The sequence below is a fragment of the Grampus griseus genome (assembly GCF_964374135.1).
Source record: "Grampus griseus genome assembly, chromosome: 2".
NCBI lineage: Eukaryota > Metazoa > Chordata > Mammalia > Artiodactyla > Delphinidae > Grampus > Grampus griseus.
In genome coordinates, this window is record NC_139018.1 from 341,343 (window position 1) to 360,254 (window position 18,912).

Here is an 18,912-nt window from a genome sequence, read left to right on the forward strand (position 1 = left end):
TCTGAAACTTTATACCCATTGAACAGCAAAGGAATCAAAAACTATCACCACAAAAAAAAATCAATGAAACACAGGGACTTCCCTGGCAGTCCAGTGGTTAAGACTCCCTGCTTCCAGTGCAGGGGGCGCAGGTTCAATCCCTGGTCAGGGAACTAAGATCCTGCATGCAGTGTGATGCAGCCCAAAAAAAAAAAAAAATCAATGAAACACAAAGTAAGGGAACAAGAAAGAAAAAGAGGAACAAAATAACTACAAGACAGAGAGAAAACTATTAACAAAATGGTGATAGTAGGCATTTTCCTACCAATAGTTACTTTAAAAGTAAATGGTTAAATTATCCAGTCAAAAGCTTTAGGGTGGCTGAATGGAGGAAAAACAAGACCCAGCTATGTGCTGTCCACAAGAGACTCACTTTAGATTTAAACACACACATGGGCTGAAAGTGAAGGGATGGAAAACAGTGTTCCGTGAAAATGGTAAACAAAAGAAGGCTGGGACGGGCACATTTAGACAAAACAGACTCTAAAGTCAAAAACAGTCACAGACTAAGAAGGACATTATACAATGATGAAAGGATCCATTCAACAGAAACAGATAGCTCATTTCTCTTTATTGCAAAATACTATCCCATTGTCTGGATGTACCACACTATTAATCCAACTCACCTACTGAGGGACATCTTGGTTGCTTCCAAGTTTGGGCAATTATGAGCACAGCATCTATAAACATTTATCAACTATAAACATCTGTGTGCAGGTTTTGAGGAGGACATAAGTTTTCAGCCATTTGGATGAATATCTAGCAGTGCAGTTGTCGGTTTGTATGGTAAGATTATGTGTAGATTTTTAAGAAACTGCCAAACTGGCCTCCAAACTGGCTGCGCCATGCTGCGCTCCACCAAGAGTGGGTGAGCGTTCCCGCGGCTCCACCTCCTCTCCAGCGTTTGGAACTGTCAGGATGTTTGTTCCTTGTTTCCAGATTTCCACCATTTTAAAGCTGTGTAGTGGTATGTCACTGCTGTTTAAATTCGCAGTCTCTAATGACATGTGATATGGAGCATCTTGTCATGTACTTATCTGTGTCTGTAAGTCTCCTGCGGTGAGAGGTCTGCTCAGATCTTTTGCTCATGTTTAAATTGGGTTGTTTGTTTCCTCACTGTTGGATTTTAACAGTGCTCTGCACATTTTGGACTCAGCTACGTGTTTTGCATGTTTCTAGACATCTGTGGCTTGTGTTTTCATTCTCTTGACAGTGTCTTTCACAGGCAGACACTTTTCATTTTAAGTAAGTTCAGCTAATGAATTTTTCTTTTTCATGAAGTGTGCTTTTGGTGTTGTATCTAAAATCTCATTGCCATCACCATGATCACCTAGATTTTCTGCTATTTTCTAGAAGTTCCATAGTTTTACGTTTTATATTTTGGTCAATGAGTTAATTTTATGACTGCTGTTAAGTTTACACTTAGGTTCATTTTGTGCATGTGGACATCCAGATGTTTCAGCACCATCTGTTGAAAAGACTACCCCTTCTCCATCAAATTACCTTTGCTCCAGTCCAGCACTTGGAGGTGGACCGGGGTGGGGAGAGGTCACCCCTTACCTGAGCTCCTTAGGTGATTCTAGAATGTTCTGTCGCTGAGGGGGACGTGCAATCAGATGGCCTAAGCTATGCGAAGAAAAATTATTTCTAACAGAATTCTGCACCCAAACTGATAATAAAATGTAAGGGTAGAATAAAGACATTCTCAGACATGTGGGATCTCAAAAACCTTTCCCTCCAGACATCCTCTCTCAGCAAGCCAAAGCAGACGGCCCTCAGATCTGAGCTCTCCACGTCAGCTCCCCTGGGTCTCCAGCCTGAGGGCCGCCCTGCACATTGTGGATTACCATCGTGTGAGCCACGGCCTTATAGTAAATCTCCTTCTAGATACAGATGAGACAGAGACAGAGACAGACACAGGTACAGACATAGGTGCATCCTATTGATTCTGTTTCCCTGGAGACTAATATGTCCTGAGACACAATGGAGTTTTCTTCCAACCCAAAGGAACCAACTGACTCCAGAGAGGATGGGAGGGCAGGTCCAATGCACTTAGCAGCAGTCCTGAAGAGGGGGTCAAAGTTGCACTGGAAAGCCAGATGGAGAGCCCAGCACCAATGCCTGATTAAGTCTAAAGGCCATGTTTCCATACGTACAATGTGAGAATGCTAAGTTCTAAGCATTGGGTCCGTTCTGTTCCCTGGCGGCATTTTTCTTTCTAAATGGTGCGTAAAGTAATAGAGCACCGTGCAAGGCACTGCATCTTGGATATGAAGGACGATGGGTGTCACAAACCTGCTGAAAAGTGGGGCGGGCACTTGTAATCTGCAGTGGGTGCCCACCAGGCACACGAGCTTCTCGAGAAGGTGGCCTCCATGTGGTCCTGCTATGGGCAGCCGGAGCCCTTCTCCACCTTTAGAGACAAAATGTAGAGACTCCCCCTCGGAAAGAATTCTTTCTCTAGGATTCTTTCTCTAGGAAAGAATACTGTGTTACCGGGGCTCTTGCACTTGGCTCGGCTGTGAAGGTGAGTCCCGCCGTCGGGAGGAATGTGGCAACCTTCCACGCTTGAGGCAGAGGAAGGGGACCAATCAACGCCCCACGCCCACGCCCAGACACAAAGGTCACAGCCAAGGGGCTGCGTTCTCCTCCTGGTCACCGCTGGTCCTGCACCGCGACACGTGTCACAGTCTTCACGGCAGCTGCGCCGTCTTGGGGAAGGGCTCACACATCGCGGAGCCACTGTCCTAACAACAGTGACACGCCTGACAAATTCCAGCTCAGTTAGCTGGGCGGGAGCCTCCACCAGGCGATGGCGAGTGCTCTGAAGTCACCAGACAACAAACCTCAGCGTGCAGAGCCGTCTGTGAGCCCCCAGGGAGGGGTTAACCCACATTCTCTCCCGGAACCTCCCCCGGCCACTGCTCCTTCAGTCCTCGGGAGCCCCTCCCACGCCCACACCTTCCTTCCCAGTGAGCTGCGGGCCCCCTCTGCACCAGGAGAGAGCCCCCACCCCCAGGGAGCCGGGGGAGCAAGACCCAGGCAGCAGCATCTGGCCAACCTTTGGCCCATTCCACCTGCAGCTGCTGCCGCTGGGCGCGCAAGAACACAAGCGCCGAGTCTCCTTCTGTAAATGCGCAACCGCCCTGCTCGCGCCTGCACGTCTACGGGTCCCACCGCGGACTCAGCAGCCTCGCTGCTCCAGGACAGAGCCCACCCACCGTGCGGCTGCCATCGCCCACCAAGCAGCCTGCTTGCGTGTCCTGGCGGGTCTCAGCCCAGGGTGGACTCTGCCGCGGGGGCCGCTGCCCCATCGTGGGAGGCGGGGTGCAGCGGGGGTCGGGGAACCAGGCCTAACTCTGCCTCGGCCGCATCCACGTGACGGGCGGAGGGGCCGGCCCAACGGGGTGCTAACAGCACCCTGGTCGTCAGACTCTACAGGGATGGGGCGGGGACGGGGTTTTCTGATTCTCAAGACTCTGGGTGCGGCCCAGCGGGAGCCCCAGGAGCCGGCGCCCACCCACGCTTAGTGGATTGAGAGCAGTCGAGAAGGACGCAGTGGGGGGAGTGCTTGCTGACACGGGTGTGGGCCGAACGTGGGGAGCCCCAGATGTGCCCCTCTGAGGTAAGAATTATTCTGAGCCATGGGCAAGTTAAAAAGCAAACAAGAAAAACCCTCGCCTCCCACCTTCCACCGGGAGGGGCAGGGCGATTCCTCAGGGCGCAGCAGGCCCTTATCAGCCCGTCACCACTGGAGGGTGTTCAGGTTAAGCCCGACTCATGCCTCCCCACACCCGCATCTGCCTTCCCACGTACCCGGGCCCAGGAGCTCAAAGTCCCCTTCCTCTGTCTTGTCACCTGTCTGGAACAGCGCCAACCTTCCTGCCGGGACTTACCCTGAGCTCCGTGTGCACGCGCGCGCGTTCTTAAATTTCTGGCCGCTCCCTCTGGGTGACCTGTCAGGTCACGATGGTCCAATGCCTATTAGAAGGAAAGAGAAAGTACTTTAGGAAGCCAGTCAGCCATGGAAAGGTCAAGGAAGTGACCCAAGAGAAAGAAGAAAACGCAGCTCTTCATGATGCCTTGTGGAGGTGTTTGGAAAGTTTACTAACAGAGGCCCCTTCACTCCTGAGGGGCAATCCCTGCTGGGACAACATTTCATCAGCCAGCCTGCCCCTGATATCAGGCAAAACCCCAAAAGTCACAGTTAGGCCCACAAACCCCTATGCACCAGCTCGCAGAGGTGGTCTTGCGGGTATTTAATAATCAAGATCAACCGGAGGGGGGAGAAGGAACTCAGCATGAGTAGAGGCATGTCAGAGCTCAAGCTCAGCTGATAGCCCAGCTGTCAGCCACGTTTTGCAAACTCGGGAGAACCCAAAGGACACAAGAAAGTTCAACCATCAGTCCAGAAGTAAGACCAGAAAAGGGGAATGCTTCAAATGCAAGCCGACTGGCCATTGGGCCCATGAATGCCAGAAGGAGCCCCTCAGGCCATGCCCAGTCTGCAAGCAGACGGGTCAGCAGAGTGGGACTGCCCTCGGTCCCGAAGGGGAAGGGGGGTTCCTGCTCCTGGGACGGCCATGCTGGACGACGGAGTCAGCCCGGGGATTCTGGCAGCCCCCCCAACGAGATGTCCATCTCCATCAAGGGGCCCCGGGCGTCCTTGACGTGGCAGGTAGCAAGATCGACTTTTTAGTCCATACGGGAGCCTCTTACTCTGTCCTGATTTCTCACACTGGCCTCTTTCCTCTAAAAGCTGCACTGTAACTGGTGTCGACGGAAAGCCCCTCACCCGTTACTTCACTGGGCCTCTCGTTTGCCGGCTTCAACAGCCTTTGAGCTCGCATGCCTTTCTGCTTGTCCCCGAAAGCCCCAGCCCACTGCCGGGGAGAGAGCTTCTGGGATCCCTTGGGGCCATATTATGAGTAGGAGACCCTGAGCAACCCCTTATTTTGACCCTAACTGAGGCTAATGAGAAGAGGGAGCTAGATCCTATCCCTAAGCACATCTCTGCAGATACGGTGACCCCTGAGAAGGCCATCAACGTGCTAGCTGCTGCCCAAGGGGGAATGTGCGCCATGTTAAAGGAACAACGCTGGTTTTGGGTAAACCAAACAGGTCAAGTCCAAAAAGGTACTCAGGGCTTCTTATCTGAGGCCTCTCACTCAGGGAGCAGGCAGCCCAGGGGTGGCTCTCACCTGGCCCTTGTTCTCTCGGTTCCTTCCACTCATAGGACCTTGAACCTCTATCTTTCCTCTTCTCCTCTTTGGCCCATGTCTGTTTATCCTCTTAGAAAGATTTGTCTCCTCTAGATTATGGCAATTCCATGTGAAGATGATGGGATGCAGGGATTCCAGCCGCTCCCTGAAACAGATCCTGTCAGGGTGGCAGCGGAACTCAGCCTGGGGCCCAGTAACAAGGCAGGCAAGAGTTCTGTGGCCCCAGTTAGGCAGGGTCCATGAGCCCAATACCAGCCTGAAGAAGCTACGGAAGAGGGGCCATCGCCCTGTATCCTGCCAATAAAGGCTTCTTGGGCCCACACATCTCAGGGGCGATGTGAGGTAGGAGATGGACGGGCCCAGCACAGGAATCAGTTCAACCTCTGTCTCCTAACTTTTCCTAGTAAAATTCATTAAAGAATCCCTTGCCACCTGAGCACACCTTGGGGAGGTGCCTGTGGTCCCTGGGGAGCAGGAGGTTCCCCACCCCGAGGACGTGGACAAGGGGCCAGAGGGAAGGGGGCAGAGGGCAGCTCTGGGCCCCAAGGTCCCAAGTGTCCAGCCAGGCTCTGCCTCAAGAGTCCTTCAATTCCCACTGAGACCCCGGTTCAGGCTCCACCACGCCTGCGCCACTGGCCTCCAGCCCAGACTCACCGCCCCTCCGCACATGAAGGTAAAGGCAACAGTCCCCATCCCCGTGGGCAAACTCTGAGGGGCTCATTCAGTGGTCAGTGCAGGAGGCCGCAGGAACACAGCTGCACAAGCACCAGGGTGGAGGCCGGCATCAGCCTCCTGGGGCCCCAGTCACCACCCAGCCGTCCACCCACTGAGCTCACGCAGACAGGCCAGTCCTCAGGCCCCATCCCGCCAGCCTGCCCGGATGTCCCGATGAATAAGCGATAGCTGTCTGGGGCTGGCCGCCACCGTCCTCGAGAAGAAAGCTGGGAGCCGCGCAGGCAGGAGCCACAGGCACCAGGGAGAGGGCCGGCTGGCCAAGCACAGTGGTGGGCATGGGCTGAGCCTCCTCCTGAGGGTAAAGAGCTGGAGAAGCCCACCCACAAGGGGCTCTGAAGTCCCATGGAAACGGGGCAGAGCACATGTGACACAGGGCAGGACTCCTTCATATACGAAGAGCACTCGGCAACCAATGACAAGAAAGAAATGTGAGCAGTGGGTCCTGCACTGTAAGGAAAAACCGAGTGGCCAATAACAGGAAGAAAAGGTTTCAATTATTAGGAAAGGTAAAATAAGGAGGAAACTAGGGGCAGTGAGTGACCTTCTTGGCCTCTGAGGGCCTGTGAGCAGTTAAGACCATTCTTCAGGGCCCGGTGGCCTCCTTCCCAGCATACGAGTACCCAGACTCTGTTGACAGGAGAGTCCACTTGCGGCAAAGGCCCTTCTGAGAGCCGCCATCTGCGCTGGGAGACCAGGCGTCCCAAGGACTCCGACACGGACCATGCAACCTGCTGGGGTCGGGCATAGAAAACCCAGGATTGGGCAACTCTGAGGCTTGTCCAGAGAGCCTGAGTGTTTGGTTCCAATAGAACATGAGAGGGGCAGTAGAGCACTTCACACAAGGTCAAGGGCGCAGCCCTGCTCTGCTCTGCCCCCTCACACCGACACTCCCTGGGGATCTGCTCCGGAGGCGGGCAGGATGTCCTGGGGATCTGTGCTGGGGGAGGTGGCTGTGGTGCCCATCAGAGTTCAGAGGCCCAGAGGGCTCAGGCGAGGGGCCTATTACCCAGGGTGCTGTGGGCCGAGCAGACATATTCCCTCAGGAGGGTGGAGCCGTGATGGCCGGGGTTCCCACTCTGTCCCCTGGGTCCCTGGGCCCCACTCACCACACCACAAACACCAAAATAATGCATCTCTGTGGCATCTGGACTTCCCCAGGCCCTCTGAGACAGAAAACACCAAAAGAAAAGGGAACTTCAGGAAGCAAGCCATGCCGCTGGGTTTCAGTCCTGTTCTTAGTATTTGCAGGGTTGTGGACAAGGAGTTCACACTTCCAGGAACTGGTTACCAGTCCTAGGAAGCAGGGCTGCAGACACAGAGCACAGCCCTGAAGAGCCACATGTGCCTGGGGCCAGAGCAGGGAGGGGGTGTGGAGCCCTGGGCTGCAGGGGAGCGAGGCCAGCAACCCAAGCCTTGGTGAGTGGGGTCTGAGAGGACCAGGGCAGGCAGTGGAATGGAGCCACGGAGGGAAGACTGGCCTCGGGGACCCACAGAGCGGCGGGAGCAGCCCAGCGGGCACGGGGAAGGCGGGCTGCCCAGGGCTCACGTGCTGCCCAGGGCAGGGACTAGGGAGCCCAGGCAGGGGCGTGTCCACACCAACAGGGCTGGAAACACAGGGGCGGCAGAGCTCGGTGGGGCTGCTTGGCCTTCGAGGACCGTGATGGGCTGGGGGACGGGAACCTCAGGGCTTCGCTCAGCCAGATGTGCTGCAGGCACAGGGCTGGGCTGGGGCTGAAGACAAGGCCAGGATGGACAGGTGGCTCTGAGCGAGGACAGAGGGAGGACGCTGGCTAGCACAGGGGAAGGAAAGCCCCCCCCATGGCGGGGGGCTGAGGGTCCGGTCCAGGACAGTGGGGCCGGCTTGAGTCTCAGGGCAGTGGCAGGCAGGGTGGCGGTGGGCTCTGGGCTGGGGCCGGGGCCCAGGACAGCAGGAGCGCCGGGAGCACAGCAGGCAGGGCTGGCCTGGGCTCCTGTGTGCCCCGAGCTGGCCGCACAGGGGAGGGGCTGAGCACGCAGCTGCACAGGCTACAAAGGGGCAGGGGAAGCCAGGGCCTGAGGGCCGGGAGCAGGGGCTGGGGGCCGGGAGCGGGGAGGCAGAGGGCAGGTGACCCGGCAACTGGAGGGAGAAACGACCAGAGCAGGATGCCGGGGTGGTGGGAAAAAGAGGGTGAAGCTCGGAAGGCCAGGAGCTCCTCTGGGAGGGGCCCACGGTGCGACAGGGGCTCTGCCAGGGAGAGGGGTTGAACACAGGGTGGGCACCTAGCGACTCCAGAGAACAGAGCTCAGCCCTGGGAACGAAAGGAGGCAGGAGGGAAGCTGCACTAGGGTGAGGGCTTGGGGATGGGCCAGAGGGGCAGGGGTGCTGAGGGCCAGAGCTCCAGGGACAAGTGGCAGGGAGGCAGCAGGTGAGCAGGGGGCTGGGAAGGCAGGGGGCTGCCTGGGAGCTTTGGGCGAGCAGGTAGAGCTAGTGTAGGTGAACCTGGGGCAGGGAGGGCAGGGGGCTGCCCGGGAGCTTTGGGGGAGCAGGTAGAGCTAGTGTAGGTGACCTGGGGCTGGGAGGGCAGGGGGCTGCCTGGGAGCTTTGGGGGAGCAGGTAGAGCTAGTGTAGGTGACCTGGGGCTGGGAGGGCAGGGGGCTGCCCGGGAGCTTTGGGGGAGCAGGTAGAGCTAGTGTAGGTGAACCTGGGGCAGGGAGGGCAGGGGGCTGCCCGGGAGCTTTGGGGGAGCAGGTAGAGCTAGTGTAGGTGACCTGGGGCTGGGGGGGCAGGGGGCTGCCCGGGAGCTTTGAGGGAGCAGGTAGAGCTAGTGTAGGTGAACCTGGGGCTGGGGGGGCAGGGGGCTGCCTGGGAGCTTTGGGGGAGCAGGTAGAGCTAGTGTAGGTGACCTGGGGCTGGGAGGGCAGGGGGCTGCCCGGTAGCTTTGGGGGAGCAGGTAGAGCTAGTGTAGGGGAGCCTGGGGCTGGAGGGCAGGGGGCTGCCCGGGAGCTTTGGGGGAGCAGGTAGAGCTAGTGTAGGGGAGCCTGGGGCTGGAGGGCAGGGCGCCAGGGGCTGCCTCAGGGCTTCTGGGGAGCAGGTAGAGCTAATGTAGCTGAGCCTTGGGCTGGGAGTGCAGGGACCTTCCTGGGAGCTTTTGGGGAGCAAGTAGAGCTTCTGCAGGTGAGTACGGGGCTGGGAAGGTAGGGGGCTTCCTAGTAGCATTGGGGGAGCAGGTAGAGCTAGTGTAGGTGAGCCTGGGGCTGGGAGGGCAGGGGGCTGCCCTGGAGCTTTGGCGGAACAGGTAGAGCTTCTGCAGGTGAGCATGGGGCTGGGAGAGCAGGGGGCTGCCTGGGAGCTTTGGGGGAGCAGGTAGAGCTAGTGTAGGTGAGCCTGGGGCTGCGGGGGTAGGGGGCTGCCCGAGAGCTTTGGGGGAGCAGGTAGAGCTAGTGTAGGTGACCTGGGGCTGGGGGGGCAGGGGGCTGCCTGGGAGCTTTGGGGGAGCAGGTAGAGCTAGTGTAGGTGACCTGGGGCTGGGGGGGCAGGGGGCTGCCCGGGAGCTTTTGGGGAGCAGGTAGAGCTAGTGTAGGTGACCTGGGGCTGGGAGGGCAGGGGGCTGCCTGGGAGCTTTGGGGGAGCAGGTAGAGCTAGTGTAGGTGAACCTGGAGCAGGGAGGGCAGGGGGCTGCCCGGGAGCTTTGGGGGAGCAGGTAGAGCTAGTGTAGGTGAGCCTGGGGCTGGGGGGGTAGGGGGCTGCCCGAGAGCTTTGGGGGAGCAGGTAGAGCTAGTGTAGGTGAACCTGGGGCTGGGAGGGCAGGGGGCTGCCCGGGAGCTTTGGGGGAGCAGGTAGAGCTAGTGTAGGTGACCTGGGGCTGGGGGGGCAGGGGGCTGCCTGGGAGCTTTGGGGGAGCAGGTAGAGCTAGTGTAGGTGAACCTGGGGCAGGGAGGGCAGGGGGCTGCCTGGGAGCTTTGGGGGAGCAGGTAGAGCTAGTGTAGGTGACCTGGGGCTGGGAGGGCAGGGGGCTGCCTGGGAGCTTTGGGGGAGCAGGTAGAGCTAGTGTAGGTGAACCTGGGGCAGGGAGGGCAAGGGGCTTCCCGGGAGCTTTGGGGGAGCAGGTAGAGCTAGTGTAGGTGAGCCTGGGGCTGGGGGGGTAGGAGGCTGCCCGAGAGCTTTGGGGGAGCAGGTAGAGCTAGTGTAGGTGAACCTGGGGCTGGGAGGGCAGGGGGCTGCCTGGGAGCTTTGGGGGAGCAGGTAGAGCTAGTGTAGGTGAACCTGGGGCAGGGAGGGCAGGGGGCTGCCCGGGAGCTTTGGGGGAGCCGGTAGAGCTAGTGTAGGTGACCTGGGGCTGGGGGGGCAGGGGGCTGCCTGGGAGCTTTGGGGGAGCAGGTAGAGCTAGTGTAGGTGAACCTGGGGCAGGGAGGGCAGGGGGCTGCCCGGGAGCTTTGGGGGAGCAGGTAGAGCTAGTGTAGGTGACCTGGGGCTGGGAGGGCAGGGGGCTGCCCGGGAGCTTTGGGGGAGCAGGTAGAGCTAGTGTAGGTGACCTGGGGCTGGGAGGGCAGGGGGCTGCCCGGTAGCTTTGGGGGAGCAGGTAGAGCTAGTGTAGGGGAGCCTGGGGCTGGAGGGCAGGGCGCCAGGGGCTGCCTCAGGGCTTCTGGGGAGCAGGTAGAGCTAGTGTAGCTGAGCCTTGGGCTGGGAGTGCAGGGGCCTTCCTGGGAGCTTTTGGGGAGCAGGTAGAGCTTCTGCAGGTGAGTACGGGGCTGGGAAGGTAGGGGGCTTCCTAGTAGCATTGGGGGAGCAGGTAGAGCTAGTGTAGGTGAGCCTGGGGCTGGGAGGGCAGGGGGCTGCCCTGGAGCTTTGGCGGAACAGGTAGAGCTGCAGGTGAGCATGGGGCTGGGAGAGCAGGGGGCTGCCTGGGAGCTTTGGGGGAGCAGGTAGAGCTAGTGTAGGTGAGCCTGGGGCTGCGGGGGTAGGGGGCTGCCCGAGAGCTTTGGGGGAGCAGGTAGAGCTAGTGTAGGTGAACCTGGGGCTGGGAGGGCAGGGGGCTGCCCGGGAGCTTTGGGGGAGCAGGTAGAGCTAGTGTAGGTGACCTGGGGCTGGGAGTGTAGGGGGCTTCCCAGGAGCCTTGGTGGAGCAGGTAGAGCTAATGCAGTTGAGCCTGGGTCTGGGAGGGCAGGGGGCTGCCCATGAGTTTTGGGTGAGCAGGGAGAGCTTCTGCAGGTGAGCCCGGATCCGGGATGGCAGGGGGCTGCCTGGGAGCTTTGGGGAACCAGGTAGAGCTAGTGTAGCTGAGCCTGGGACTGGGTGGGCAGGGGGCTGCCCGGGAGCTTTGGGGAACCAGGTAGAGCTAGTGTAGGTGACCTGGGGCTGGGAGGGCAGGGGGCTGCCCGGGAGCTTTGGGGGAGCAGGTAGAGCTTGTGCAGGTGAGCCTGGGCCTGGGAGGGCAGTGGGCTGCCCGAGAGCATGAGGGAGCAGGTAGAGTTTCTGCAGCTGAGCATGGTGGGTGGAAGGGTAAGGGGCTGCCCCAGGAGCTTTGGGGTAGCAGGTATGCCTTGTGCAGGTGAACAGGAGCCTGGGAGGGGATGGGACTGCCCTGGGAGCTTAGGGGAGCAGGGAGAGCTTGTGCAGGTGAGCAGGGGTTTGGGAGGACAGGGACCTGCCCAGGACCTCAACAGACCAGGTACTGGGGTGAGCAGGTGAGTAGGCAAGTGTCATAGGGTGCAGGGACCGTTGGTGCTGTGGGCCCAGCGCTCCAGGGACGGTAGGCAGTCCGACGCCAGCTGAGCAGATGACATGAGGGTACAGCATCCCTGAGCTGAGCCCAGAGACCTGAGCCTAGGGGACTGGCAGGGCAGGACGCAGGGCAGCTGGCAGTGGGGGCAGAGCAGGGAGTCCTACAGGAGAGCGGGCTGGGGGCCCCCCTGGGGTGTGCGGAGGGCCCAGGGCAGGAGAGAAGGGACACAAGGGCAGGGACGACTCAGGCCTGAGACGGTGAACCGGAGCTCAGATGGGCAGAGGCTAGACACTCGATGGACAGGAAGCCCGGGCTCAGCTGAGGGGCCAGGATGAGGGGTGGAGGCAGGTGAGGGAGCATCTAGATGAGGGGAACCTGAGTGCCCTGAAAAAGGAGAGCAGCCTTTCCGCTGGAGCTCAGGGGGCTGGTAAGGCCGGGCGCAGGGGGCTACCCCAAGTACTCAGGGGAGCAGGCGGGGTTGTGCAGGGCAGCAGGGGGCTGCGAGGGCAGGGGCTGCCCACGAGCCCTGGGGTCAGGGGACGAGGGCCTGAGCTAAAGGTGCTTTGGTCTGGTGGGAGGGGCCAGGCGGACGGCAAGGCCGGGTGGAGAGAGGACCATGGGAGGGAAGGTCTCTGGGGCTGAAGGGGCACGGGCGACCCTGAGGGGACCCAATGGGCCGCAGTTCTTGTACCCAGGGTCCCAACCCTGTTCCAGGAGACTGTAGGAGCTGGGACAGGAGGGGTGAATGTGCAGAAGTGAGGTGGGGTTGACAGGGCAGTGGACCTGGCAGAGGGGAAACGAGGGGCTCTTTAGGGGCTCAGACGGGTCTGCATACCTGGGCTGCGCAGAGCAGGGTCAGAGGGGACAGGTCCAGCCGGGGAATGGGGCTTGGGATGCCAGCACCCTGCAGGAGGAGAAGGCCAGGGGCAGTGCAAGGCTCCCGGGGATGCCAATGGGCAGAGTGATCCAGAACACACAGGCCCTGGGTGGCAAAGAGCAGGCCAGGACAAGGGGACAGGAGCAGAGCAGGGCAGTGGGCTCAGGGAGCAGTAGCCACTGGTCAGGGCTCAGACCGAGGGCCTGATCAGGCCAGACACCCACAGGAGGGTAGGGACCCCGGGGATCTGTTAGACCCTGGGCTCAGTGGTCACCCAGCACTGGCCCCCAGCTGTGTCTGGGGCCCACAGCTGCAGACGCAGGGACCTGGTGTGGGAGACAGCCATGCTGGGCCACTGGTCTTCAGACACGCTGGAAGCACAAGGTCACTGGGCTCAGCAATGGCCCAGGCCTGCACGCCTGATGCCCTGCCTGGACCCTCGCAGGGGTGAGGCCCTGGCAGTCACACGGCCTCCTCCCTCACAGTCTCCGTCAAGGCCCCGGAAGTCTACACTCTGGATTCCAGCTGTGGGAGCACAACCGGCTCCACAGTGGTCGTGGGCTGCCTGGTCTCGCGCTACATCCCTGAGCCAGTGACCGTGACCTGGAACTCGGGCATCCTACCCAGCAGCGTGCACACCTTCCCATCCGTCCGAGGGTCCTCGGGGCTGTACTCTCTCAGCAGCACTGTGACCGTGCCTGCCAGCACCCCGTCCGGCAAGACCTTCACCTGCAACGTAGCCCACCCGGCCAGCAGCACCAAGGTGGACAAGCACATCGGTGAGAGGACGGGCCGCAGGGAGGGTGTCCACTACAAGACAGGCCCGGGGTCAGCCCTCCCACCTGAACGGACCGCACACCAGGGATGGTGAATCCCGCCCAGGGTGTCAAGGAGGCCTGTCTCTCTCCCTCACCTGAAGGCCTCCCAGGCTCAGGGAGGGGGTCCTCTGGGCATTTCCACCAGGTCCAGGGTGGGCACAGGCTGGACGCCTCCCCCAGCCCCTGGGGCCACAGAGTGGGCACAGGTCTCACCTGCCAAAACCTGCCCCTGCCCTAAGCCCAGCCCCAGGCCGTCCCCAACCCCGGTAACCTCCAGTCTGTTCTCTGCAGAGTTCAAGGTCCCCAAAGATACCACATGCCCCAAGTGTCCCGAATGCCACAAGTGTCCCGAATGCCAAAAGTGTCCCAAATGTCCACGTAAGTCAGCCGGCCTCATCCTACGCACCTCGGGGGTGGACCTCGCCCAGGCGTGGCCTTGGGGCTTGGGGGAAGGGGATGGATGGGTGCCCAAGAGGAGGTCTACCCAGGGGCTGACTCCCTACCGTGTCTCCCCAACCAGCCCCTGAGCTCCCAGGAGGACCGTCCGTCTTCATCTTCCCCCCGAAACCCAGGGACACCCTCACAATATCCCAAACTCCCGAGGTCACCTGCGTTGTGGTTGACGTGGGCCACGAGGACCCCGATGTCCAGTTCTCCTGGTATGTGGACGATGTAGAGGTGCGCACGGCCAAGACGAAGCCAAGGGAGGAGCAGTTCAACAGCACCTACCGTGTGGTCAGTGCCCTGCCCATCCAGCACCAGGACTGGCTGAAGGGAAAGGAGTTCAAGTGCAAGGTCAACAACAAAGGCCTCCCGGCCCCCATCGTGAGGACCATCTCCAAGGCCAAAGGTGGGTCAGGTGGACGGGCGCAGGAGGGTCCCTGGGGGCCAAGAGCAGTGACCATCGTGCTAACAGCCATACCTCTCCCCACAGGGCAGCCCCGGGAGCCGCAGGTGTACGTACTGGGCCCAGCGCAGGAAGAGCTGGCCAAGAGCTCGGTCAGCGTCAGCATAACCTGCATGGTCACCGCCTTCTACCCGAGTGACATCGACGTGGAGTGGCAGAGAAACGGGCAGCCGGAGCCAGAGGGCAACTATGGCACGACCCCACCCCAGCTGGAGGCCGACGGGTCCTTCTTCCTGTACAGCAAGCTCAGGGCGGACAAGAAGAGCTGGCAGCGGGGAGACACCTACACGTGTGTAGTGTTGCACGAGGCTCTACACAATCACAACACGCAGAAGTCCATCACCCAGTCTTCGGGTAAATGAGCCCCACGGCGTTGTTGCCCCAGCGAGCCCTCCCTCCCCTTGGGCTCTCAGGGTCCAGCGAGGACGCCTGAGCCCCAGCCCTGTGTACATGCCTCCCGGGCGCCATGAAATAAAGCGCCCAGCGCCGCCCTGGGACCCGCAATGCTGTCATGGTTCTTTCTGAGCAGAGCCCTGGGGCACGCGGGCCTGCGTGGGGCAGGGGGGGCCCGGCTCTGGGTCACAGTTTGTCACCACCAGTGCGGGAGAGCTGACCCCCTCAGGGCCGGACCCAAGTGTGCGGGCCTGCGCAGGCCGCTTGGGGGCTGCCCGAGGCCGGGGAGGGCCCCTCCCGGAGGGGACAGCTGCTCCGGCCGCCCTCCACCCCGCAGCTGCTGGGGCTGGAGTGTGTGCCCGGAATGGGAGAAGCCCACCAGGGACCCTCAGGAGAATGAGTGCCCACTTCTTCCCGCCCCTGTTCCAGTCCAAGCTGTGGGACACTGGCCGTCCTCGTCCCCACATTCCTGTCCCCGGCTCCAGTGTCCGCGTGCTGGCTCTCTGCCCTCACGGGGGCCACACACAGCCCGGGGTGGGGGGACGGCCCTGCTGCACTGTCAGGCACGGGAGATCAGGACCCCCCCTCAGGCCAGGTGGCTCTGCCCTGCTTGTCCCTGCCAGGGCCAGGCCTGTGCACTCGTGGGGACACTCATCCCTGTGCCCACAAGGGGCAGAGGCAAGCAGCCCTGAGTGCCCAGGGAGGGACCCTCCATACGCACCCGTGGACACTGAGCCCAGAGCCATTGAAAACAAGCCCCCCACTGAGCCACACCAGCCGGCGCACCACCGCCTTCATCCACATGCACTCACCTGCCCGCGTACACACGTGTGCAGTGCACCCACCACAACACCCACATGCGTGCACACACGCGGGCCTTGCACACGGGCCCTCCCACAGGGCAGCCGCACAGACGCACACCCGACCACAGAGCTGGGTCTCATGAGCCCTCACCGTAGACCCCAGGCTGGTCCCCACCCTCCAACGCCCACGGGACAGAGACCAGCACTGTGCTGCCCCTTCCCTGGGCCAGGGCCCACAGCCCACACGCTCTGCTGACACTCCCGCCCTCCGGGTCTGGCCCCCAGCGGGAGAGGCGGCCGGGGCCTGAGCCACTGTCCTGCGGGGGGTCCGGGCACCCTCCCCGCAAGCGCCCCAGCTCAGCGCACAGCACAGGGGAGGGAGCAGGACCCACTGGCCAGGCCGAGACGGGGGCCCAGGCTGGAGGAATGGGGGGCTGGGGCCGGTGCTCAGCGGCTGTCCTCAGGTGCCTCTGGCCCGGCCCACCGGGGCATCCCGCCACCACCGCGCCGCACTGGGAGCCGCGCTGCGAGGCCCCATGAGCCCAGCCCTGCCCCCGGGGGCAGGCACAGCACTGACCCCACCCTCCCTGTGCAGAGCTGCTGCTAGAGGAGGAGACCTGTGCTGATGCCCAAGACGGGGAGCTGGACGGGCTGTGGACGACCATCTCCATCTTCATCACCCTCTTCCTGCTCAGCGTGTGCTACAGCGCCACCGTGACGCTCTTCAAGGTGGGCGGGCCGGCCCCGCAGCGCCCTCGCTGTCCCCACTGTGTCTCCTCCTGGCCCCCGGCCCCTCACTGTCCCTCAAGTCCCCTCACTGTCCCCTCACAGACCCTCACTGTCCTTCACTGCCCCTCACTGTCCCCTCACTGCCCCTCACTGTCCCTCACGGTCCCTCACTGTCCCCTCACAGTCCCTCACTGTCCCTCACTGTCCCTCATGGGCCCTCACTGTCCGTCATGGGCCCTCACTGCCCCTCACTGTCCCTCACTGTCCCTCAAGGGCCCTCACTGTCCCTCACTGTCCGTCACGGGCCCTCACTGTCCGTCACGGGCCCTCACTGTCCCTCACTGTCCCCTCACAGTCCCCTCACAGACCCTTCACCTTCCCTGACTGTCCCTCACTGTCCTTCACTGTCCCTCATGGCCCCTCACTGTCCCTCACTATCCCTCACTGTCCCCTCACTGTCCTTCACTGTCCCTCACTGTCCCCTCACAGTCCCTCGCTGTCCCTCACTGTCTCCTCACAGTCCCTCACTGTCCTTCACTGCCCCCACGGGCCCTCACTGTCCCTAACTGTTCTTCACTGTCCCCTCACTGTCCCTCACTGTCCCTAACGGGCCCTCACTCTCCCTCACGGGCCCTCACTCTCCCTCACTGTCCCTCAAGTCCCCTCACTGTCCCTTCACAGACCCTTCACCTTCCCTGACTGTCTCTCACTGTCCCTCACTGTCCCTCATGGCCCCTCACTGTCCCTCACTATCCCTCACTGTCCCCTCACTGTCCTTCACTGTCCCTCACGGTCCCTCATGGTCCCTCACTGTCCCCTCACAGTCCCTCACTGTCCTTCACTGTCCCTCACTGTCCCCTCACTGCCCCTCACTGTCCCTCACGGTCCCTCACTGTCCCCTCACAGTCCCTCACTGTCCCTCACTGTCCCTCATGGGCCCTCACTGTCCGTCATGGGCCCTCACTGCCCCTCACTGCCCCTCACTGTCCCTCAAGGGCCCTCACTGTCCCTCACTGTCCGTCACGGGCCCTCACTGTCCCTCACTGTCCCCTCACAGTCCCTCACAGTCCCTCACTGTCCCTCACTGTCCCTCACGGGCCCTCACTGTCACTCGCTGTCCCTCACTGTCCCTCACTGTCCCCTCATAGTCCCTCACGGTGTCTCACTGCCCCTCACTGTCCCTCACTGTCCCTCACTGTCCCACACTGTCCCTCACTGTCCCTCAAGTCCCCTCACTGTCCCCTCACAGACCCTTCACCTTCCCTGACTGTCCCTCACTGTCCCTCACTGTCCGTCATGGCCCCTCACTGTCCCTCACTATCCCTCACTGTCCCCTCACTGTCCTTCACTGTCCCTCACGGTCCCTCACGATCCCTCACTGTCCTTCACTATCCCTCACTGTCCCTCACTGTCCCCTCACAGACCCTCACTGTCCTTCACTATCCCTCACTGTCCCCTCACGGTCCCTCACTGTCCCTCACAGTCCCTCACTGTCCCTCACTGTCCCTCATGGTCCCTCACTGTCCCTCACTGTCCCTCAAGGGCCCTCACTGTCCCTCACTGTCCCTCAAGGGCCCTCACTGTCCCTCACTGTCCCCTCACAGTCCCTCACAGTCCCTCACTGTCCCTCACTGTCCCTCACGGGCCCTCACTGTCACTCACTGTCTCTCACTGTCCCCTCATAGTCCCTCACTGTCCCTCACTGTCCCCTCACAGTCCCTCACGGTCCCTCACTGCCCCTCACGGGCCCTCACTGTCCCTCACTGTCCCTCACTGTCCCACACTGTCCCCTCACAGTCCCTCACTGTCCCTCACACTCCCCTCACAGTCCCTCACTGTCCTTCACTGCCCCTCACGGGCCCTCACTGTCCTTCACGGTCCTTCACGGTCCCTCACTGTCCTGCACTGTCCCTCACTGTCCCTCACTGTCCCCTCACAGTCCCTCACTGTCCCTCACTGTCCCTAATGGGCCCTCACTGTCCCCTCACTGTCCCTCACTGTCCCTCACAGTCCCTCACTGTCCTTCACTGCCCCTCACTGTCCCTCACTGTCCCCTCACAGTCCCTCACACTCCCTCACTGTCCCTCACTGTCCCTCACGGGCCCTCACTGTCACTCGCTGTCCCTCACTGTCCCTCACTGTCCCCTCATAGTCCCTCACGGTGTCTCACTGCCCCTCACTGTCCCTCACTGTCCCTCACTGTCCCACACTGTCCCTCACTGTCCCTCAAGTCCCCTCACTGTCCCCTCACAGACCCTTCACCTTCCCTGACTGTCCCTCACTGTCCCTCACTGTCCCTAATGGGCCCTCACTGTCCCCTCACTGTCCCGCACTGTCCCGCACTGTCCCTCACTGTCCCCTCACTGTCCCTCACTGTTCTCCACTGTCCCCTCACTGTCCCTCACTGTCCCTAACAGGCCCTCACTCTCCCTCACGGGCCCTCACTCTCCCTCACTGTCCCTCACTGTCCCCTCACTGTCCATCACTGTCCATCACTGTCCCCTACTGTCCCTCACTGTCCCTCCCTGTCCCTCACTCTCCCACACTGTCCCCATCATGGCCTCCTGTCCCCCCGGAACTCCTCGCTGTCCGTCGGCCCGGGGAATGGGGACAGGCCCTAGGGGGCGGCCTGGGTGGTTTCCAGCCTGCGCTCACTCCCGCTGCCCCTCAGGTGAAGTGGATCTTCT

General features: G+C 61.2%; 1 protein-coding gene and 1 gene segment (V, D, J or C); both read left to right on the plus strand.

Moving 5' to 3' along the window:
• LOC309817912 (putative V-set and immunoglobulin domain-containing-like protein IGHV4OR15-8) overlaps window positions 1-14,797 on the plus strand; it is a 174,935-nt gene extending 160,138 nt beyond the window's left edge. The window contains exons 4-7 of the mRNA XM_082647158.1: window positions 13,061-13,354; window positions 13,685-13,771; window positions 13,914-14,243; window positions 14,328-14,797. Of these exons, the coding sequence (XP_082503284.1) occupies window positions 13,061-13,354; window positions 13,685-13,771; window positions 13,914-14,243; window positions 14,328-14,662 (1,046 nt within the window). The 3' untranslated portion in view covers window positions 14,663-14,797. The remainder of the gene's footprint in view (window positions 1-13,060; window positions 13,355-13,684; window positions 13,772-13,913; window positions 14,244-14,327) is intronic.
• The window catches only part of LOC309817915 (immunoglobulin heavy constant gamma 2-like), a 91,075-nt gene that overhangs the window by 42,703 nt on the left and 29,460 nt on the right, over window positions 1-18,912 (plus strand).